The following is a 24,144-nucleotide window of genomic DNA, read 5'->3' on the forward strand; positions in this document are numbered from 1 at the left end:
TCTGCATATGTAGCCTCGAGGTGCTGCTGATAAGGGGAATAGCCAACATGTATTTATTGCCACCTTGTGTAACTGTGGGTCTGCTTTAGGAATGCAGGTGATATTGTCAGTGATAGTAAACATGTATGTTCACGGGTATGGGAATCCAATGAGTGCATGCATGGCAGTCAGTTCTCCCTGTACTCTGGTAAAGGGCTTCTTCTCATTACACAATACAGATTTAACCTGGATTAGTTATGGAGAAGGAGAACCTTCATTTTTGTATCAAGCAGCCAAAAAGTAGCAGTGTGAGGGGTTTTGGTTAATATGTGTGACATCACATGTCCTGCGATGAGACAATTACACATGCGCACTTGTCACTGTCAATATTGAAACAACACATCATGCACACTAGTGTGCAACTACATTAAATATATGCTTACAAAAGAGAGCACAGATTGACAGTGGAGTTTACTTTCATTGTTGGCACCTGGTAATAAAAAGATTGAAATCTTATTTAAAAAAGTAGTTTGACAATAGAAAAGGTGTGTTTTTGTGCTTTTCACCGCAACTAAATCATTGCATGGGTTAGACAATTAACAGTTTAAAGATAAATTATACAAACAACTTGCCTTTTTCATTTATGCTTTTGTAAATTGAAGACCTTATGGGCAGCCACACTATTAAACAAACAGCTTTAATTTATCTAGTTTGTAGTTGTGATAGGCATTTGTCAATTTCTTTTTAACATTCTAGGATAACGTTTTGGTCAGTTGATAAGTTTGTGTTACGTAATTTACTGGCACTAACTGCGTACAAATGAGGTGTTAACTCAGTGCTGATCATGAAATGTAAACAGTGACAAAATCTGCTGATGATCATCAGTAATGGCACACAGATAATTAAGAAATACAAAAGTGTCTGCTCTAAAATTAAGCACAAATAGACAACTGCGCACACGCACACACGCACGCACGCACGCACACACACACACACACACACACACACACACACACACACACACACACACACACACACACACACACACACACACACACACACACACACACGCACATTTTTTCTCAATTCTTCTACTGACTTCTTTCTCGTTCATGTTTCTGTGTTTCTGACTATTCCTTTTTTTCCTGTCCTCAAAGCTAAGACAAATGTATTCCTGTTTAAATAATGGATGTTTTATCTAACACAATGTAAAATGTTCAGCATTCACCCCTGTAAAACTGCTATTGTAAGGGTCAGATCAGATTTTGTGTTGATAGGAACAAGTTGTTGTAAAAACATCCACTATTTACACAGTTTTATATTTAACTTTACACAGTAGCATATCTTCAGTGCTGTTCGCTCGCCTTTATTTCCTCCTTAGTCCTCCCTCCACAGACGCCCTCTAGAAAACCCAGGTGACGGGAACCCACTGAGGGTTTTTAGAAACCGTATCCAAGGCCGCCTTGACTGTGCGATAGGTCTCATCCAGGTTGTCATTGATGATGCTGAGGTCAAAGTAGTGGCCGTAGGCTGCCTGGAGTTTGGTGCTCTCATCACATGTCCTCTGCAGCTCCCCATCCTAAGATGGAAAACACAAGGTTTCAAACTAAATTTCTTAATGGGATTTTTAATGGAATGTCAGTAACCTTCCTGGTACCTTTTCAAGTTTATACTTTTTATGCAGCTAACTGAGGTGAAAGTGTCTAAGGTTCTGTTTAATTGGCATTTATCTCATGTATCTGTATCCCCAATTAGTGTGACAGAAAGAACATGTAACATAGATATATAAATATACCTAAAAATCTTCTAAGAGTACAGTAAACAATTACAATAAAAAAAGCTTAGATACAAAAAAACAGATAAAAAATAAAACCAGCAGCACAGTTAGCACCAGTCATTCAATTTATGCAGCACAGGTCCATCTGTTACTTATTTTATTTGTGTGAGAGGGTTGGGTTACGATCTTGACAGCCTGTGGAAGAAAAACTGTTAAGCATTCTGCTGGATTTAGCAGAAATGCTCCAAATACCTCTCGCCTGAAGGTAGGAGGGAGAAAAGTTTGTGAGATGGATGCAGGTGGTCCTTTATGATTCTGGGGGCCCTGCACAGCGCTGATTGTAAATCTACAGCAGGATGGGGAGAATGGTGTTTCTTTTCTCTTCATGTAAATGAAGATACTATGAGTTTTTCTTACCGTCAAGGTCTTGGTAACCACTCCTGCCTCTGCAGCCGACTGGTTCATGGCCTTGAGCACCTCGAAGTCAGGAGACTGAAGGAACACCACATAGGGCAGGAACTCTGAGGTCCTCAGCACTTTGAGAGACTGGAATATAACATGAACACACAAACAATTTTGATCACAAAGACTGTGTTGAAAATACTAGGTCAGGATTCCACCAGATGGCTGGAGTTTCCTTACTGGCCACACTTCAGTACTTGCTTTGTGCAGTCCTATTGCGTCAGAAAAATGCCCTTGAGTAAGGCACATGACACTCAGCTGACAGAATTGAGCTACATCACATTTTCAAGGCTGTTCTTGGTGTCTAACCTTCCCAGGACAGTGTTCAAATGAAATGTATTTGTATTACTTTTATGTATTGTTATTGGTAAAGTGTGTAGGCTATAAAGGATAGAAAGCATAATGCCACTTTAACAGCACTACAAAGCCAATGCTCAAAAATGTGGCATTTCTGTGTGTACCTGAGGGTTTGCATCTAGAATGCAGACACGCCCTGCCTCCACGACTTCATGTATGGAGTCGATCTTGATTCCATAGAGGCTGCCGTCATACTCTCCATGTTCAAGATAGCATCCGTTCTTGATATCAGCCTCCATCTTGCTCCGGCTGGTGAAAGCATACATCCGACTCTCTTGATCCCCCTTTTTGGGCTTCCTAGAAGTGTCTGGATAGTGGGGGAAAAGGAATCATGAACATGCACATATGGGTGCTAATAATCTTTGGCACTGACCCCTCAAAAATTGATGACAGGTTTTTTGGTGGCCACATGTAAAGTGGCAATCTGAAAACAATAGAAAAATGGAAATTTAACACAGCATAACACCTCTTTTTGATTTAAACTACGCATTATCAACTCAAAACCAAAGTTATTTGTAAACAATGGGGGTTTTAACTGACAGTCTATTAGTTCACTGCTTCTTGCACAACCCCAATTCCCTTTCTGACCTTCTGACCTGAAGCCTTGGCTGTGTTTCCCCTAGGTTTTACTTCTAGGGGCGGTGGCCCACCAGGCAGGGACATAAGCAGGGTAGACATATTTCTTAACTTTACTTAATTCATTAAAAGTCAAAGATTTATTTTATTTTTTTTAAACAGTACATTATAAATTATAAAGTTGAGATTCTACGATAACACTTGTTACTTGTTAGATGTTACTTTAGCCAGCAGAACAGAGGGTTCTGTTGATGAGACAGAGTGGGCAACAAGTACAGTACAGGGACTCAACTTGCACCCATGTATAAGTCAAACAACTTGTTAAGAACAAACATAAAAAGCAGAAGGTAGTGCTGAAAGTTCCAGCCTACTCTGACTACTCTAACTTGTTTTAAAAGCACACATTGTTTCGAGACACGCTCATCAACAGACAGCTCAGTGCGCTTTTCTCTCTCTCCCAATAAAAGTCAATGTAAATCAACCATCAACGAGCTCTCTCCCCCCCCCCCGCTATGAATATAAAACAACAATAATCCATCCAGGTCATCAAAAAGAGCAATAGACAATTTAATGTTTAATGTGTGATTACTTACATGGAATGGTGGTGCCAAAGAGTAAAGGATCCCTTAGTAGAAGCTTGTTCTTTAGTCTCCGCCGCCCAACACCTTGGGCACCAATCAAAATGAGGGTTTTCCTCTTAAAAGGTGGGACCTTGGCCACCTCCTCATAGAGCAATATTTCATGTCTGTCAAACTCTAAGAAAGGAAGTCCGACAGAAGAGAAAAAGGAGAGAAGACAAAGAAAAATAACTTAAAACTTTCACTGTTTTTACAGAGGTTAAAACTTGATTTATCAGTAGACATAGTTTAATGACTCGGCCCAACAATGCAGCATGATATAAAGGACATGCTTTGTTACCTGCATTTTTAGTGGTCACATACATCATTTTCTTCTTTTTCTTCCCTCCAACACCAGTACAAAGATTTCCTGCGGCATAGATGAAGCATTACATTACTTCAAGCACTGAAGTTATCGAGTCAAGTTCTTCATTCACCCACCCTCCTCTCTTAGCTTAGCAAAAAAACAACTTAAGATCGAGGGAAAATAGCTAATGGGGATCAGTGTGAAGGAAACACTATTGACTTATTAAATACCTAATCACTGTTTTACAGGGGGTGAGCCTATAATTACACCTGAGCCGCCAAGCCAATCATCTTATTACCACTTTACCCACTGTTTGTCCAATCAGAGAAAGTGAAACAATCCAGTGCGGGTAACAGTTCCAATCTCACCAACCTCTGAGCCATAACACTAAACCGCTATGGACAGATATTAAGTCAATGATATGCCCCCAGAATGTGTTTATGACACTACAGTGTTTATACATTTAGCCAACATACAAACATTTGGAGAGCCATGAATGTTTATCTTTTGTAGATGTTTGACTTGAAATGCAAAACTGTAAACATGCATTAAAAAAATCATACCAGAGAATAGCTAGATGCTCTCTCGCAGTTGAACTTTTAAGTTTTTTATTCTCTCTTTACAATACTTGCTTTGCTTTTATTCAGGGAGGCTGGACGAAAAAGTTTAACATGTCACCAATTTCACTGTGAACTACATACACAGAGTCAAACAAGAGAACATACAATTTGGCCTTGTAAGTCTGAATTAGAGTACTCGTGTGCTCGCTCATTTTAAAGAGAGCCAGCTCTGAGTTGGTCCCTGAAGTCAGACATCCATGGGACGGATGAAAACAATGTGCTTTCAAACAAATGTACAGGTACAAATTGTCAGAAAATATAAAATCATATGTCTTGTGCTGATGGTGGCTGTGTTATGTACAGACTACAGAACAACAAGATTGAAATGTTCAGAGGCGCTGCCATGAGCTTGTCAGGTACTTCTGCCCTAAGAAAACCAGATAGAATAAATGGAGGCCCTGCTGAGCTATGATAATTTATCACCAATCATACATAATTACTGCAATTACAAATGTATAAATTAATACTCTTAAAGTAAATAAAAGCTGACCACAGACACATATTTAGTCAGACATCAGACTTGGGCTAATGCATTTTTCTTACGTTATAAAAAGTCACACCTTACTTGAACATTTAAGACCGATTTGAACAATCAACATTTAACACTCCTACACATGTGGCCGTGTATATTGCACATTTTAGTACTAATTTAATAAGTAGATCAAAATGAGAAGTCGTTTTAAGCAAGCTGATTGTTAGTCACTCTATAAACCTATCAAAGACAGACGTAGACATTGTAACCAGACTATCTTATCTGTGGCAGGCTGCGTTATGTTTATGGCCTGGTGAAATGTGTCTTCATACACACTAAGCAGTTCACTGCTCCGGTGAATGGGCCCACATGTGACGTTATTCCAAACAGAGATTTATTGTAAAAAATTAGTCATGGAAAAAGAGATCCCTAGGAGTTATCGTGTTCTGCATGACAGCAGAAAAGTTGAAGCATGACGTGTTAACAGTTCATTCAAGTCAAATGCTTTTATTTGCAGATCTAGATCACAGGGTCTCCAATGTGCCTATAGCACATACACATATGCAAAGCACGCAAACAAGGGATACTCTTTAATACCATTACTATGCTCTTCTTGTTTATTTTTCTAACAGTTACCTGCTGGTGCAAGCTCAACATTTGTCTTGACAAATGCTTTCCTCTTCTCCTCCAGCATCTGACTGGGAATCAGCCCCGTGCTACCACCCTCTACATGACGGGCCTGTTTGAAACACATACAAAGACCCATTACCGAATACAAGCATTTAAAAACAAAAACCACAATCAGTGTTCATGTGATTGTATTAAACGATAATCTCTGGAAAATGGATTTAGAATGTCAATTTTAATGACTTAAAGCTTTCTGTGAATAACAAACAACACAAAAGGGAAAACAAATGCAAATGCATTTAAAAACACATTATGTGTTTGTACTCCACCTGCCACCAGTTGACATCATCTTGGTTGACTATCTGCAGAATGTCTCCTGTCTCAAACCTTAAGGCCGCCTCCTTACAGGGAATCAGGTTGTCGTTACCTGGGTCATAATCATAGTGACACTTAAAGAACACCTGGGAAAATGAAAAAACAGAAAAGGGACTCAATAACATGTTTGTTGTTTTTGCATTCTCAAAGATTCATTCTACAACTGTGTGCTTCTTACTTAATATTATGTCTGGCCATTTGTTGACCCATTTTAACTAAACTAATTAATGGTAGTACAACTATTCTCTGTGTTCTATTTTTGTAGCTTTTACCTGTCTTGGTGGTATTGCTTCATGGTAGCTGGGTAGTATCTTCAGTACCACACTTCCACTGGCTGCCTGCAGCTCCTCCTGCAGCACCCTAGGGTCCTGCCCCACCTCTCGTCCATTCACCTGTGGACACGTTTGATGAAGAAACCTTTCTGAATTGACAAACTGATAGACAAATTAGCGGCCCCTAATGCCATGTCCTCAAGGAGGTCTCAAACACAACAAGACTTTAGTGAGCAGGAAACATTAGAAAAGAGGTCACAGGAAAGATCTTTATGCCTTCACAGGCACAAGATCAGATCAGGATAGGGAGTCACATCATGTGCCTTGGTTGACAAAAATCACTGTTTATAATCATATCTGAATAGCAATGAAAGTATAACAATAGCAAACAATACTTTCTTTTGATCTCATTAAAGGAGCAATTGAACAGAAGCTGCTGCCATAGCCAAGCTAATCAAAAGAAATCTCCTCCTTGTGTTACACCCAACATCAATGCATCTGTTGGTTGCCCAATCTCTGTCCAACTCATGGCACTCATCATCATCAGACAACCAAGTGCCACGTGTATCAAACTATTTGAACAACTTAATACTGCACTACTGAGACTTATTGCAAAATCTTAAAGTGCCTGGACTGAAAACACATAAAAGATGTATTTCACAGGCTGCACACATGGTGGGTAGAGATGATGATTGTTTATTGAGAAGCACATGAAGTTCAAAGAGTGCAAGATAATGCTCCATGAAATGGCATCAGATTTGTTCTTGATTAAGTGCCACAGGAGATCACTGGAGGATCCCTTGGTTCATTAGCTCCAAGGGGTAAATGGATGTTTTATTGAATTTATGAAAACACATTTCTTTAAGTCTCAGTATCAGCCCCCTGAGGAATGAGGAGTTAACCACCCTCCTCTTCATTTTGGTTCTATGGGCTTACCCATAATTGTGCATACACACATCGCATGATCTTCCTTTCATTTGTGGATGAAGGGAGGGAACAAGACAGCATTTTTACAGTTATAAACTATAAAAACGAGGGGGGCACTCATTTGTTTTTCCCAAATTCGTTTAGGATCCTGTTTAATATTGATTTATTTTTTTCTGTCTGAGTAAAACAACATCATCCACAATCAACTAATAAATGAAACATTTTCTTTTTGGTCTGCCCATCATGTACCTGGCAAGAAAAACAAACCCTAAAATTTATAGCCCTATGAGGAAAATGAAGAAAGCAGACAAATAGCTACAGTAAAGAACATTGATGTAGGTTCAAGTGTTGAAACAAGACCTGATGATAAGCAAGGTGAGCATCCGAATTTAGACCACCATAACATAAAGAATACTATTTGAAATAGGGTGGTACAGACCAAATACGTCTACCTGTGATTAAATGCGTTTTTACAAAAAAATTATTGATATGTGATTAATTCATATTAAGATCTTAATTACCATTTACAGCAGTGTTTTTTAACATAAAAACATAATGTTTTCTAATATAATCTTTAAAATTCTTGACTAGGGTAAAGAATTATGTAGCTTTTTACCTTAACTTATCAAGTCCTCCAGTATTTTGGTGCTAAGCTACTCTGACCAGGCAGCTTCATGTTTAGCAAAAAGTCATATGCAGAGTGTAATCAGATTACATTTACTGGTACATGATAATATAATTATACAGTATAAAATCTAATTAAAAATAAAGAGATTGTAAAAGCATAATAGCCCAAACTACAATGTTTTAGATAGACATTAAGTGGGGTTATACAGTGCTCATGAGGTCATCAGAACTTTGATTTCAGAAGTTAAAGTGTTTCCAAAGTTGAATTTCAGTCGACCTACCTCTTTGATTATATCTCCAACATGCAGTAGTCCTTGCTGGTCTATCATCCCCCCATGGAGGATGCGAGCTATAATTAGCTCACCAGCCTCCACCTTAAATGTCACACCCTGTAGCAAAACAGCAAAAATAAGTTTAAATTACTCAACATTGTGTCCTTTTTCATTAAAAGCACAAACATTAGAATTCATTTGTGCCAAATATGTTGAATGCTAAAATAATACCCACCAGATGCTCCCCCGCTACTTTGCGTATGCCCACCATGCGTACTGCGTCAGGTGGTGGGTGCAGGTTGTGTTTGTGGCCGTCCTCCTGCTCATGATCCACACAGTCACATGGGCTGGGGGGTGGGCTATCACATGCCTGGGATGCTACTGAATCATGAGTCTCAAGTAGAGACTGGTGAGTAAAAAAGTAAAATAATCAAACAAAAGACATACAAAAAAAGTATATATAAATAGCATTTGCTTCTTTGGACAAATCAAATTCTGTTTTTAACTGTATGATTGGAAAATAGTATAGTGTGCAAAGGTCAAACAACCCATTGTATTGGCGGATTTAACAAAACAACCAGCCTTAATGGCCCATGTTTCCTCTGCCCATGGTGCATCTCAACATCAACATTGGCATGTGGCTATGCTAACTATAGGACGGATAGATGGGTTTCTGGATAGTAGATCAGATAAAGAAATATAACCAAATATTCATGGCGTAATAAATTGAACAAAATTCTAAATACAGAGATAATTCATGCATATGAAAACCCTTGATGTCTAATGATGAGCCCAAAGCCCACTCACCAATACATTTCTCTATTGGTCAGCAATCTGTAGAAGAGTGTTCACCCCCCATTCAGCACATGTTGTTATTATACTGCAAATTAGATGCCCGGAATTCATGGAGACTGTTTCTTACCCATGACACATGTAATCATTTTAGATGATTTAGACAAAAAATGTATGATTTTTAACTCACATGACAAGACAGAAAACTAAATCATTTGGTATCTAACAAGTCGAACACAGGTTAGTGCAGCGTACATTCCCCATTAATTTATGGTATTAATACAATCCAAGTTGAAGACAATTTTAAAGTGAACTATATTTACACTTTTTATTAAATGTATATATGTGATCTGCACCTGAAAGTGAGGCTGTGTGAGTATGAGCGCTAGCTCAGCTGCAGTGTCAGAGCGGGTTGTGAAGGGGTTGAGGTCTCTCAGGATTTCCTGCAGGAGCTCAACGTTGTTCTCCCTCACTGGTGACGGCCGTGGCTCTTTCAGGCTCTCCTCTTGTTCCTAACATCCATACATGTATGCAAAGACACACCATTATGTTTGAGTTTCTTATTTTTGTGTATATATGAACACATCATCAATGTACATTTTTTTTTTTTTTTTTACAAAACTCCACACCAGAGGGCTCTCCATGATGCCTTTGAGATAAATGAGGTCCAGGTCCTTGGCCGTGGTGGAGCTGGTGGTGCTGTCACTCATCACATCCAAGACCTGGGGCACTACACACACAAACGACCAAAACAGGAACCGCAGTTTTGTATACATGAATAAGTCATGGTATGGTATCAATAACTATTTTTCTAATTAGCTATGGTCTTTAGTGGAACTTTTGGCATTTGAGTCATCGCTGTGCCTGCACTATATCTTTAAAAGCTTAAGTTAGCAGTTTTTTGAAATATGTGCATCCCAGTCTAAATAATTTCCCCAACATGTGATAAAAGTCCTACAGCCATCCATAGCCAACAGCCAACAACTACATGTGTAGCTATTGCACAGGTAGTTTTGAACAAAGACCCCACTCTACTTTAGTATAACATAGATGAAACATTGCTGAAACACGTGAAGCATTTTTATATTCCAAAGTGAATACAAAAGAGGAAAGGAATACAGCTCCAGTTAGATATCTGGTCTTACCAGGCTCTGTCTTAGTCGAGGCCACAGGCATTGTAGAGCTTCAGTCGATCTAAGAGAGAAAGATGAGGAAAAGAAGTGAGATATGAGTAATGTACAAAGTCCATTGATCCAAGGAGTCCAAAAAGCAGAAAGAGGCTAATGTTGTTAGTTTCATAAGCAAATGCATGTATCTTTTTTAATTGTCTTGAGAGAAGATTAATGCAGCTCTCGTGTCTGCACTGTAAATTCTAAGCATGATGCTGGCTTATTTGTGTTATTGTCCAACAGCAATCATGCAACCTCTTTTGTTTCACAAGAAAAACCCATAAATACACAACAGGCAGTGATGCAGCACAGGAGGGCAGAGCTCCAGTGATAGTCCTAGAAATAAGCATCCCAACTATAAACGAGAGAGAGAGAGAGAGAGAGAGAGAGAGAGAGAGAGAGAGAGAGAGAGAGATTAAAAAGAGACAAATTATTGTAAGAGAGGGCGGTGGAGGTAATGTAGGCATAACTTCATATTGCCATGACGACAGACACAATAAGATAGCAATTTGAGGAGAGCAAAATAGAGAGACTCTTTGTCAGTTTTTTTCCCCTTAAACACAAACACACACATAAGAGCAGGTGATATTGGAAACCCCTTTTCACATAAATATTCTGCACCCTAAAGCCCAAACAGTCCTGTAACTCTGCATAAAGTGTCTCGAGATAACACTTGTTATGAGTTGACGCTATACAAATAAAAACTGACTTGATTGATATGCAAATCAACACAACAGTGTAATTTTAGTGGTCAAGTATTTTCACAGCATTCCAGTGTTGTTGTATCCCACCCTGAACAGGTTGTGGAAAAGGGACTTGAGATTTAAAGCAAACAAGAGGACAATCGAATGTAGGGATGAAAATGTACTTGATCAAAAATGTAGTCTGAAAAACATCACCCACCTACTGCCTATTTTTAGATGATATTATGCAAGCTCAAGGCAGCTCATTCTTCAAACAAGACCAATAAAGTTGTAGACAGATGTGCAAAAGTTTGTTTTCTTGTTCTCCAGAAACTAGGAAATTAGAGTTTAAAAAAAAAAGATGCACTAGACACAGGACCGATGGAGACATCCGAAACTAACTATTTCAAACATACTTTTAAAGATTCGGGATGTAATTTCTGACTGAATACTGGCAGCATATAACACCAATTTATCTGTGACAAGCATGAATGTTGTAACAGATTCAAACTATGTAATGGCTTTGTGTGTTACAAAGTCAAAGTTAAATACATTTTTTTAACCAGGACTTGCACATAATGTAATCTGTGGCTCACAGCGGGCTGCAGACATAAAACAATTTGGGGAAACCCCCTAAAAATCAGGATTCAGGCCCAAATCACAACACTAAATCCGACTCAAAGCATTAAACCACTGCTCCTGCATCTGTGTTGTGTTTCCTACTGAGATGCTCCATCAGGAGAAATGTACAAACTGAATTCGGATCCAGTTCAAACCACTAGCCTTATATACACTTTTAGACAACAGGATTTTAGTAGATGTCTGTAAATTATAGTTCAGTTCACAGTCAAGACGGATTTTTTTAAAACATCAAACAACACATTTTCAATAGCTTCAATGGTTGTACTAGTTTTAATCACAACATTTTTTGGTTCTAACAATTAGAAAACCTCTGAATATTTTGGCTCCAGAAATAAAACGAGAAACATGTGCTGATAAATAGATGCTCAAGGCTTACAGCTGTTCAGATAGATGGATTTCACCTATTTATGTGTAGCCATGAAGGTACATATTATGAAGAAAACATGTTTAGGTTAGTGTTATACTACATAAAACTACTTGATTTGTTTCCGGTGGAAGGCAGGAAGAGTAGCTGTTGATGTGGATAAAGTTATTGGGATGACAAATGAAGGGGACAGAAACAGGGTTGGAGAGGAAAACATTTTTAAAAGCTTGAACAACTACTTTTCACATGAACTATAATAATAATAGAAAAATCTTCTCACACTTAATCTTACATTACATCCCCTGACCTCTGTTATTCTCTGTCTCCTTTAATTTCCTTCTACTCATCTCTCATCCCATTTGTTCACTTATCTTTGTCAACATCACCAACTTCTGTCATTGCCCCATGCGCTTACTCTCATATGTCCCTTAATCTTTTGCCATTGCTTAGTGGCCCTACTGGCACACCCTACTGGAGGTGGCAGGAACCTCTGTTCACACCTCAAACTTGACAACTAAAGGAGATCGAGCATTTGTAGCTCGGGCTCCTCGGCTGTGGAATGACCTGCCTGAGGATCTCAGACTAGCAGCATCAGTATCTTCTTTTAAATCACTTTTTAAAACCCATTTTTTATCGTAAAGGCCTTCTTCTAATCCTTGTTTCATCCAGGATGTTTTATTTGTTTCACTGTTAACTTTAGCCAATCTTTGTCTCGGTTGTTTCTCTTTTCTCTGTTCATTGAATGATTGCTGCACTGTTGTTTTATTTTTCATGCTTTTAATAGGATTTTATTGTTGTGTATTTGTTGGGATTTTTTTTTTCTTCTGTAAAGCACTTTGTGACGTTGGTTTTGATAAGTGCTTTATAAATAAACTTTATTATTATTATTCTTGTTATTACTGTACCATCCTTACCTTCATATTCTCCCCCTCACGATTATTCCCTTAATAACCCCCCCCCCCCCATTCTAACTCCCACTGTCACCCATCTGCTCTGCTGCACCAGTAAAGAGAAAAATACAAAGACACATATAAAAGGTTTTCAAGCAATGTCCAGTAACCTTGCACGTTTATGCTGCAGACCTGTTTTCTTAAATAATAATTCTTGAATTAACTGTCGAAAAAACAATTTATTTTTAGATTTCACATTTTCCATGTTTCAATGGATTCATTTTGCAATTTATAGGCTATTATTAATACAGTTAATATTCTATTTAATTTTCCATGGATTATCGAATAAGATTTGAGTGAAGATGTGAGTGTAATAGAGAGTTTGTGTGTGCGCGCGCGCGCGTGTGTGTGTGTGTGTGATTTGAGCAGGTGGGGGATGTGATTTGCGGTGTCACGGTTTTTTTTTTTTTTCTTACGTCACCTGAACCCCGTAAACACTTGTGTGTTTCATGGGCTCTCATCTTTAATTAACGTTGTTTAATGCTTAGGTTGTTGACGCTGTGAAGGCATGTGCATCACTTCATGTGTAAACACAATTTACGTAGCCGGCTATACGTGGACGAGACGGTGCCCACTCAAACAGAGAAGGGTCTTCTAATTCTTTTCTGGAGTCATAACAAAGCATAATGGCGTACACACATAGGCACACAAAGACGCACATTCACAGGCAAACCACACAAAAAACGCAGACAAAAAAAAGGTCCGTCTCTTTAGCCTATCGCACGTACAGCTTTACCACTAATGTTATTTTCAGCGCTTTGTTATAAACACACACAAAGCACACGCTCACACCTTTGTCAAAGCAGTCCAGTGTAGCGTTATCTGCTCTCTAAGGAAAACGAGAGATGGTAGGAAAAGAAAGAGAAAATATGTACAACATTCGCAACAGTAGGACGCACGGTAGAAAATGTGAATTAAAAACCATGCACCAAGTACCTTTTGCACAATAAGACAAGATACCCACTCGATGCGATGTCTCGTGCGCTTCTTGTTGTCTATGTTTTTTTTTTTGTTCAATCGTCATCAATAGGCTCACATCACTAACACACGAGAAAGCATGCAACTTCCGGCAATATTTCAAACTTAAATCTCATTTTGCATATTTACAATACGTTATACAGAAACAATATGATCATATTATTGTTATAATCATGATATGTGTTCACCATGTGAATTCACTATGTGGAACATAGTGTGATGAAGGCCAGGTGGAATTTTAGCTCGTAGTCTACATCATTTTGGTGCTTCTTCAAGCTTCCGGTTAGATTCCTTATATAACTTGTCTCTTGATTCCCACCATTAGAGGAGGATTAAAGGACCAGTGCGCTTTTTTCCTCTTTTGTTGTCAATTTAAAACGGAAAGTCGCCACAGCTTTATATGAACGCTGTTTTGAGGAGGGAAAAATCTGTTTATATTGGATTGTGTTAAAGAAGTTAATTCTGCATAAAAAGACTTCTTAATATTCATCAGCTTTGTAGTTCAAATAAATGCGAATAACATGAGCAATATAGAATAGAATAGAATAGAATTACTTTATTAATCCCAAACTGGGAAATTGTGGAAAATATGTTATATATGTTTCAAATAATGTATTTACTTAAAACAAAAAGACAAATCCCCCTTAAAAACACATTTACACTAGGGTACAACTGGTCAGCCTATTGTAGTTCACTATGTTTTTTGGAGTAAACATTATTTTGATAAAAAATAATAATAATAAGACCCCCCCCCCTTTCAGTTTGAATAAGAAAAGACAAATGAGAAAACCAAAAATTAAACCAGCCCAATTTAGTCCCCCCCTCCCCCCTTCAACTATTGAAGTCTTCTATGTTTTAAAAAAAATATTTTTCCCAAAATGTTTGAAGAAGTAAGGAGGTGCAGTGACATGAAGTGAAAGTTAATATTTCCAAAACAAATACTTTTTTGATCGAGAAACAGATCCTTTGCTGTTTTAATGTTTGAGAATGAATGGCAAGGCGAGTCAGGCAACCTTCAGCACAAAAGCTTTAAACTCATCTGATGTCAACTTAGGTATCATGTATTTTTGTGAGATTATTATTATATTCACTTGCATTGCTCAATGATTTTGTTCTAATTTCTAGGCCCATATGTGAATTATTCTTCCTCCTATCCAATAACATTTACAATAGAACTTGTTGTTTCCCAGACTCTTACTTTAGTTTTATTTTTATTTTTATTTATCCTGTTTATTTATTTTTATTTATTCTGATAAATGGAATCATCATGGTAGGAAAATAAATACCACCACAACAGCCAGATCCAATCAAAGTGAAATGAATGGGCTGCTGAGATTTTAGCTGCTGACAGTTCTGTCAAGTTTGGTCTCTGAGACGTTTAAAGATGATTTTTTTTTTTTCGCATAATGATTTTTTAAAGTATACTGAATTAATAGTTACCATGTGAAATGAAACTATGAATGAACAGCCAAGAATTACAGGGTTACTTTGTACGCCTTACTGGATATGATTTCCAGTTTCGTTTTCCTGAAACATTCATCATCTATGCTGATTTGTACCCTTACAGTGAATGTCAAGCACAGTGGGAACAGACATGGTGTGTAAAAATGCATTATGTTATAATAACACTGCATTATGTAATAACTTGAGAAAATGTAATACATTTTCACTTCATTATGTAATAACACTTTTGTTATAATCTGCCGCATTTTGGAATAAACATCCTGAACCCTGTATTTCCCTATGTTTTGATTACATATTGTGGTGTACACGTCCTTATGCAAATGTTATTATATGCTGCGTAATAAGTAATAACCATCCAGAAATTGAAATAAATAAAAATTATAAAAATATTCATTTAATGTATAACATATAAGCTATGGCCTGCTTTCAGTAAATGTTGAATGGAAAATGTCTTTCTATTGATACATGGAAAAGTCATTTTTGCAAAATAAAAGTGAATTTTGCCATCACCTGCCTATGGACAACAGATGGAAATTAGCTAGTTAGCTAAATCTGGTACAAAGCATCTCTACTCTTCTGAGACTAATGTGTGCGTGCGTGTGTGTGTGTATGTGTGTGTGTGTGTGTGTGTGTGTGTGTGTGTGTGTGTGTGTGTGTGTGTGTGTGTGTGTGTGCATGTGTGTATGTGAATGTGGGTGTGAATGTGTGTGTGTGTATGTGTGTGTGTGCATGTGTGTATGTGAATGTGTGTGTGTGTATGTGTGTGTGTGTATGTGTGTGTGTGTGTGTGTGCATGTGTGTGTGTGTGTGTGTGTATGTATGTGTGTGTGTGTGTGTGTGTGTGTGTGTCTAACAAACGCTATAACGCAGTGCCATGCAGCTTCTTTACGTCTCTATATTTAAAGGTACATTTTCTATGAAGCTAATGAATACAGTGACACCTGATGTAGTTTTGACCCATGGAAGTTACTACTTTGCTAATCTACTAAATTTATTGTATTTTCTTATTATTATTTGAGGTAATATGATTCATACTAAAATGCATAAAATGAAAGTTTTTATAATGTATATTGGTTTTTTTTTATGAATGAAGACATTCTTTCTTGTTGGTTATTACATTTTGCATCAAATCATTACATTTTCAGAAGAAAGTGCAACTTCTGCATTTTGTATTAACCACTGCAATATATGATGTTTTACTACTGACCCATCATCTATCTCGCCCATTTTTTTCTTGTAAGAAATAATTGTCTCATTGGGTATTGTTGAATTGTTTTGCAAAGTTTTAGCTGATGGAAATCTGCTTTTTGTGTCCAATTTGTTTGATGCCTTGAAAAAGAGTAATTTCTCCTATGCAAAACACGCACTGCCTAAACAATTAGATTAACAGACACAACAGCTGCACAAACATGAACAATGCAGAGTCAAAAACACACATATTAAATATCAAAACGCAACTGAAAAATGCAGGCTATCCAGTTATCACAATAAGGCCTAAAGGGACTCAAAATGGATTTCCATTCTGATCAAACATTTTTTATGAAGAAAATAATAACAAAGTATCTACATTATGATGGTAAGTTTAAAAAAAGAATCAAAATGGTATTAAGGTCATTTGAATATGACTAACAAGGTTTAGCAATTGTTGCAACCATATGATTATATCTGCCTAAATCACAGATCTCATCATTGTTTGAAGCATTAGGTTCATTAGGTTTCCATTCAGGAAATGTGTATGTTAACCATTTCCTATAAAGATACAATGTGTAGTGTGTTTTTTTTTTTACTGTGAATATGTTTTAACATGATTCTATTTTTATTTGTGTTTTGTGACATTGCTGTCTCATCATCATTGTCTGGAGTCCAACAGATCAACTAATGGAAAAAAACAAGACTATTGTAAAATGGGCCATTTGGGCATCTGAAGTTCAGCTTCTGTTTCACGCCAGTGGTATTGTTGGTGCCAGTATTTCTGATTCCTCATCAGCCCTAAAGGGCTCATCCTCACTAAAGAGGCTTAATGTACTGGAACTGATCTTTCTATCAGCTCAAATGCCTACCTTCTATCCTAACCCAGAACTCTCACAGCTATTCATACAATTGGATATATGAGACAGTTGTCTTTGATTTGTCTTTGGTGTTGCCAGTCCATTCAAAAATAATTCTGACTTTTATCAGGGGGTAATTTTCTGACAAAGAGGAATATCATATATATATAATATCTTATTTTTAGATGGACTTGCAATAGACTCCCGTTGTGTTTTATCTGAATTTATGATCTTTACTATGAAACCTCTTTAAGACAAAATATAAAACATTATCTTATTCTACTTTTGTATATCCAAAGCACTGACTGTGTACAGTTACACCGGGTTCACTTGGTTTCCATTAAACACATTTATTTGTTTTAATTGGATGAAGTCCCACAAATCTATTCCTCAAAACCCAAATGTGTACTAAAGTATGAAATAAGGTTTATTTTGCCACTTAAAAAGTCCCCCGAATTAAAAACAAAATGTCATGACTGACTAATGCTTAACACATACTAAGGTGAGTACAACTGAATATTTGTGACATGTTTTTAATAATGTTTTGCTTTTTTTGGTTACCAATAGGCTTGATCTGCTTGAAAAAAAAAAAGAATGGGGTTTATGAAAAATATGTAGTGGTGGACTCAAATAATTGTGATTTTTTTGACCAGATGAGAACAAATAAAAACCAGCCTTATCTTTAGATATATATTTAAAGTAGTAGTCTTAGCAAGCACCCTTTGTTTTTGATTGCACTCTGAATAACAATCTAAAAACTTTTACCATGTATTAGAATTTGTCATGATTATTATCCAAAAACAACACAGATTTGAATATCTCTGCTTACTTAGATGGTCATATCATGAATACCCAAAGAGAGTCATTCATCAACAAATTTTAATCACACAGAAAAGTTTTATTGATCTCTTCTAATGTTGCTTTTGACAGCAGCAACGTTAAAACAAGACCTTCCTCCTGTAAACAGCATTGGACAGCGGCGGGACGTTAACGCTGACACACACAGACACATTCTGATTAGTAGTTCTGATCTTATATATATTTTACTTTGATAATAATTTATACGCAATTCTGTTGTAATGACAAGATGTACAGTAAGACAGCGACAAAAGGGACAAAGAGAGCTTGAGTTGTGGTCAGTGAGGGTTACTGGATGGGGCAGGGTTCAGGGGTCAGAGGCGAGAGGCACATTTTGGCCCCTCAAGGAGCATTCTGGGATGCACCCTGAGGGAATGCCTGATGGGGAGGGAGAAAAGTGGAGGAGTCACCACATGTAGGAGTCATCGTATCTGTGAAAGAACAAAAGAAAGGACTTGTTAATCTGTTATGATAACCACTTGTGTTGGTTAATTGAGGGTCACAGGACTCTCTAAACGTAAAGTATGCACATGAGGGTATTTACCGTGATCTCTGGCCTCTGTTGCTGTCGCCGCCAAACAACAGCTCTGCAAACACATCCTCCTGACCTGAACGCTTTCCATACCTGTGACAGAGAGAAGTCGAGCACTTCTTAGACAAGCAGCACATTTACTGACAGCTAATGGATAGCTCTCCTGACTCTTACCTAATAATTTGTGACCTAAAAATTGCTAATCATATAAAATATTGCAAATGTACTTAGAGAATTGCACTTCTACTATAAAGGATTTTGGAACTCTCCTATATTTATGATACGTATGTTGAGTACCTGCCTTTAGCAAAGCTGTGTGTGTGTGTGTGTGTGTGTGTGTGAGTGTATGTACGTAAGAGAGTTTCTGGGGTATTTCTGGGTCATGATGAGTCCTACAATTCTTTTGATAAGAAATCTGTGGGCTCCAAGGGAGCTGCAAATGTAAAATCACAGAGCGGTAAACCAAAAGGTTTACTTGGTAATGACTGTGTGATTATATGTGGGTCTAACAATGAAAAAGCATCAGTTTGCACAGACCCTGTGGTACAGCCTCCTGTATCGCTGTGTTCCCATCAGCCACCTGTTCACCCCCCTCTTATGACCCCAGCAGCCAATCTTATGCTTCGTTACACAAACAGATGTACGTGTATGCATGTGTGTGTGTGTGTTTGTGTTTTTTCTTGCCCTGTAGGAAAGCAGTCAAGTCACTCAAATCTTCTGTCTCAGCTGGCACCCGGTGTGACACATCAGGATGTAAAATGTTTCCTCTCTGATAATGGCTCGTCTGCTGCCCTCCCTGAGTCTCTCTGACTGGTCCTGCTCTTAACATTTGTCTGACTGGCTTATTTGTGCCTATATTCATTAATGTCTCTGTTATATTATCTGTGTGGTCTAACGGTTCATGTCTTTTCAAATCGTTTCCTGTCTGATTTGCTTTCTGATTTCTTCTGCTGCACTTTCCAATGTATTTTCATTGTGTGTATTTATTTTTAATTTATTTCTGTTTATATTACAAAAATAATCCCTTTTTGCATACACGTTGTCCTGAGTCACGAAGTTCAGAATCTGGTTTCCCCCAAAAGAAAAAAAACAATTCAGTCTTTGTAAAACCAAAGGGCTCAAGGTTAAGAACACACACAGAATCCTGAAAGATGCTCCTAAACACCTGAGTGAAAGGAGATTTGCTCTTCATATCTAGGTAAGTAGGTAAGACATACTATATGTCAGAGCTGTTTTCTTTTTGGACAACCCAAGCAAAATGTTAGTATTTTATTTCCCATGAAACTTTTTGAATATTAAAATGTATTGTCAATATGTCAAAAACTACTGAGCCCCTCTGGTGACATTGGTGAACATTTTATAATTTGTGGCCTCGAAATGATAATCTGTGGCCTCAAATTAGTAATTCATGGCCGCAAATTAATATTTTGAGGATACAAAATATTATTTCGAACCCACAAATTATTGTTTTGAGGCCTCAAATTATTATACAATTTTCATCAGAACAGGATTTCAAAGATTTGGTATGGATTCCCTCGTAAGCAGACTTGGTAACATAAAAAAGTATATTTGAATATTGTTTAACTTGCGTAATCAGTTGATTATCTCAGTGTGTCAAATTATTCTTGAAAAGATACTCTTTAGGTTTTGTTAATATTGAGATATTCAAATGATGCAATGCTAAAACTATCAAATAAAGTTATAGACCAAAGACCATCTATCATTTTTATCTGAGGTGTTAAACTGACAGCAATCACTTCTCATATAATTTAAATTGATAATGCAACACCAACACCTTTAATAATCAAATATTTATTTATATTGTTCTCCCCATTGAAAAGCTAAATGTTTAAACTTCACATACGTTGACTCTTTATTGCATTAGTATAGTCCTTTAGCCAAGTATCTATATTTAATGACCTATTTGACTTTCATGAATAAGAACAGATAGCACATGAGCCAGGCTGCTGTCAATAATAAAAAAGAATGCCTTCTTTCAATGGAGATTTCTACACCTGAGAGCAGCAGGCCACCGCTCAGGCTCTGCTAACTAGATTTGGGATTCTTTCTTGGTATCATCTGTACCCATTTTATTGCTCTGATCCTGCTGATGGGAAGGCCTGGAGGGTGTGGAGAGTGGCTGGTAATCTAATCTACTCAGCTGCTGTATGCTGGCAAAGGGCTAAGGAGGCTGAAGAGGGAGAAGCGCATCGCACGCTTAGGAACAAGAATGTCATAGATCTTGGTCACTATACACTATATAAGGATCAAAGAAAAATGCAAGACAGGTTCAGCTGCTGCTAAGAGCTGAAGATTAGTTTGAGAGTTTGATCATTTTTTGGAAATCAATATATCGTCCATTACAAATATGATTCAGTATCCTGTCCTTCTGAGGTTTGTCTGATGTGAAGTTGAGTAAAGTTATAGATTTCTGTATTTATAACACAAACACCTCTGTCATTCCTGAATGACAGAATTTTTTTAATGTAGTGTGTGTACATACCTCTGCCTGGTGATCAGATTGATGTAGTGTCTCAGCGCTGTGTAGTACTTGGCAAGCTCCTCAGGTGGGGCATCTTCACCAGGGTTCTCAGGTTTAGGGGGGTAGGCATCCGCCAGTGTTCCCAGACACATCAATACACACAGCACCACAGCCGCCAGCACTGTCCATGCTTTCAGCATCATGGCCATCTGCAATAGGGCCGCAAAGGGTTGGAAGTTATGAATTCCAGCCATCATTCTGTTGATCAGTTTAGAGTTTTTATTTTATGGTTTTTGTTCATTTATTTAATTTGAGGTTTTTGTTGTAATTGTACTGTGCTAAAGTCTTTTGTTTGTAAGTAAACAATGATAAGAATGAAAATCAAACGTTGGAAATGAAACACATATCTTGTTAAGAATCTATTAAAGAGTTTTGTCATTTATGGTATTTCTAGGTAGCTTCTTGATCTTCTCGTTATGATGATTATTATTATCATTATTATTTTTACTAGTTGTATGGGGATACAAGTCGTAGTATAGGTATAGTTAGTCAGCGGCTTCTTTCCTGCTAAGAATGAAAATTTACATTTTAGCGTTGCTCCCAAAATCTTTCATAAGGATTAATGAACATCTCTGCTTGAAAGGTTGCGCTCTAAAAATGTCAGATATTTCTTTGTGTCCAATAACGTTTTTTTTAATGTATTTAAATAAATGATTTGTATTAAAATTTGCATAATAATTAACATTTTAATAAATCATTTCAAGAGGTTAACACCTCTAGCAGAAACAAATGAGTTATGTTTTCTCTTGTTTTACCAAGAACTGTAACATTGGAATGTAAGCACTTCTTATAAGGACACCAAAAATACAAGTTTCTCAAAGGTGATGTGTGTGCCTACACTGCATGTGGTAAACGAAAGAATTCCAGTCCACCAGAAAGCCACATCAGGTGTTTCCAAGTGCAGGTTAAGATCTATTGCTCATTGTGAAACAGTCATAATATCTTCTCTCTCATGTTTTCTCTGCCAAACCACAAGCTGTATTGAAATATTTGTTTGTGCATGAGTTGGGTCGTGAAATGAATACATAAGCAAATATCCTGTTTAAAAACTCAATTTAAAATCCTTTTTTTTTAAATATCAGAAAGTATGTTTAAAGTTATGACGAGTACCAGGCCTTATTAACTGTTTAGCTGCTCTTGTGCTTAAATGCGCTTTTATCTTATTAACAAATACTTCTCATTGTACTTTGGGCTAAACAGCTTTAAAGGATCCTCACCGTTTCCCAAAAGCTGTCTGAAATATTCTGGTTATATATCGATTTAAAAAGCTACGCGCCGCTGTCCATGGTGCTGGATACATTCCTTGCAATCTTCTATAGAAGATTATATTATTTTAGCTTAAACCTATTTGAGATATCTTTGAACTGATTTAATGATGGCGTTTTAAAATAAAGCCAGGACAAACATTCGTGCAGATGATAAGGACTGTGTAATAAGTAGGCTATGCTACCTTATATTACGATGTGGAGTTTTAATTGAAAGGTTTAAAGGTTTAAAAATGCAATTTAAGTTTAAAATGCATGCTATGAATAAAATGCACATCTCAACAGTTCAAAAAGTAATTATACTTAACCAATACTTTGGATTGGAAAGATGCTATGAAATAAAAGGACATCTTGCATTTTCTTTTGTTTGCAAAAGTTGAAGAAAAAAATGGTTAAACCAAAAATGATATACAGGAAGGCTTTTTTACTTAAATATTTTTTTTTACCAACAACGTTGAAACTTTTCTCTGCAAAAAAAAAAATCATCGAGTGTGCAAGCACAATGAACTTCCTTTTAAGAGTTCCAGTTTATCAGTGCTAAGTGAGTCATCACAAACATTGTTCGAATTCCATGAATGCGCCTTCATGTTAAAATAGTTGTTTATATGCAGATGTGAAGAGTGAGCGCTACAAAGACTTACTTGTAGATTTTGGAGGTTGAAAGTTGAAGTCGGAGCCACAGGTGGTTTTGCACAGCAGCAGAGGACTGTTTGTTGTCTTCTCTCCTCTTTTATCTGGTTACACTCTGCAGGTCGCTTAGTTTGGTCGGTTTCAAACTCCGACTGAGGTGATTTTTTTTTTTATAGCTTACCAGTGTGGGGAGGAGGGAGGGGTCACACCACACCGTACTGCTGTTGTGCGCGCGCATGTACGCGTGTCGATGGCTGCAGAGGCCAAATGCGTCAGATGGTGATGATGAGCGAGACATTACTAACGCGACGGTCACGCTGTCAGTCCTGTGTTTTTGATAGAGTTGACAGATGACATTTTGTTCCATGACACTCAGGAGCTTCCTCGCTGGAAGAAAAAAAAGATAACTGATTTCCATCTGTTTTCTCAACAAAGCCTTTAATCAAACTTGGTTCAGACCAAACTTGCTAGAATATCCGGACAGACTAGAAATGACTAGTCTCTCTATATATATTTATATGATAGACCTGTACCAAGATGCCTGATATTTTACATTACCGATTGCAATAATCTAATAAAGGAAGTGAATAAAAAGCTAATAACACACATTTTCAGGATACTCAAAGGTTTTTCTTAATGAGAGTGAGGTATCACATATCTGCAAAATATAACTTAGCCTATATGAAGGATATTAATAACAACCAACCTGTCATAACTCAACTTTCATATTCAATGAATTCTCTTTCTCTAATTACTATTCAGGAATCACCAAAAGCTTTACACTATTAAAGCAAACACATGATACATAACACAACACACTTTGCGTATTAATATGGAAAAAATTATGTTATGTGCGGAAAAATGATAAGGTTTCAGTTTCGGCTGCAAATCAAACAAAAACTAATCAGATAAATCAAATTTTACTCTAAAACATATTTGAAAGAATAATGTGAATTTAAA

General features: G+C 37.2%; 2 protein-coding genes across 2 annotated transcripts; both read right to left on the minus strand.

Annotated features, from left to right (window-relative positions):
• Positions 1-1,122: 1,122 nt before the first annotated feature.
• LOC132954470 (MAGUK p55 subfamily member 2-like) lies at positions 1,123-13,866 on the minus strand. Its single transcript, XM_061027024.1, has 15 exons — positions 13,804-13,866; positions 13,660-13,696; positions 10,205-10,253; positions 9,689-9,789; positions 9,416-9,571; positions 8,503-8,673; positions 8,277-8,384; positions 6,442-6,561; positions 6,124-6,255; positions 5,804-5,906; positions 4,070-4,138; positions 3,745-3,906; positions 2,680-2,882; positions 2,174-2,302; positions 1,123-1,558 (listed from the first exon to the last, which is right to left on the minus strand). The coding sequence occupies exons 3-15, from the start codon at positions 10,233-10,235 to the stop codon at positions 1,382-1,384; spliced, it is 1,662 nt and encodes a 553-aa protein (XP_060883007.1). The 5' UTR covers positions 10,236-10,253; positions 13,660-13,696; positions 13,804-13,866; the 3' UTR covers positions 1,123-1,381.
• A 4,368-nt stretch (positions 13,867-18,234) lies between these two features.
• pyya (peptide YYa) lies at positions 18,235-23,350 on the minus strand. Its single transcript, XM_061026818.1, has 4 exons — positions 23,196-23,350; positions 21,251-21,438; positions 18,760-18,840; positions 18,235-18,646 (listed from the first exon to the last, which is right to left on the minus strand). The coding sequence occupies exons 2-4, from the start codon at positions 21,436-21,438 to the stop codon at positions 18,622-18,624; spliced, it is 294 nt and encodes a 97-aa protein (XP_060882801.1). The 5' UTR covers positions 23,196-23,350; the 3' UTR covers positions 18,235-18,621.
• Between the last annotated feature and the right edge of the window lie 794 nt (positions 23,351-24,144).

Source organism: Labrus mixtus, chromosome 20 (assembly GCF_963584025.1).
Source record: "Labrus mixtus chromosome 20, fLabMix1.1, whole genome shotgun sequence".
In the NCBI taxonomy this organism is placed as follows: Eukaryota; Metazoa; Chordata; class Actinopteri; order Labriformes; family Labridae; genus Labrus; species Labrus mixtus.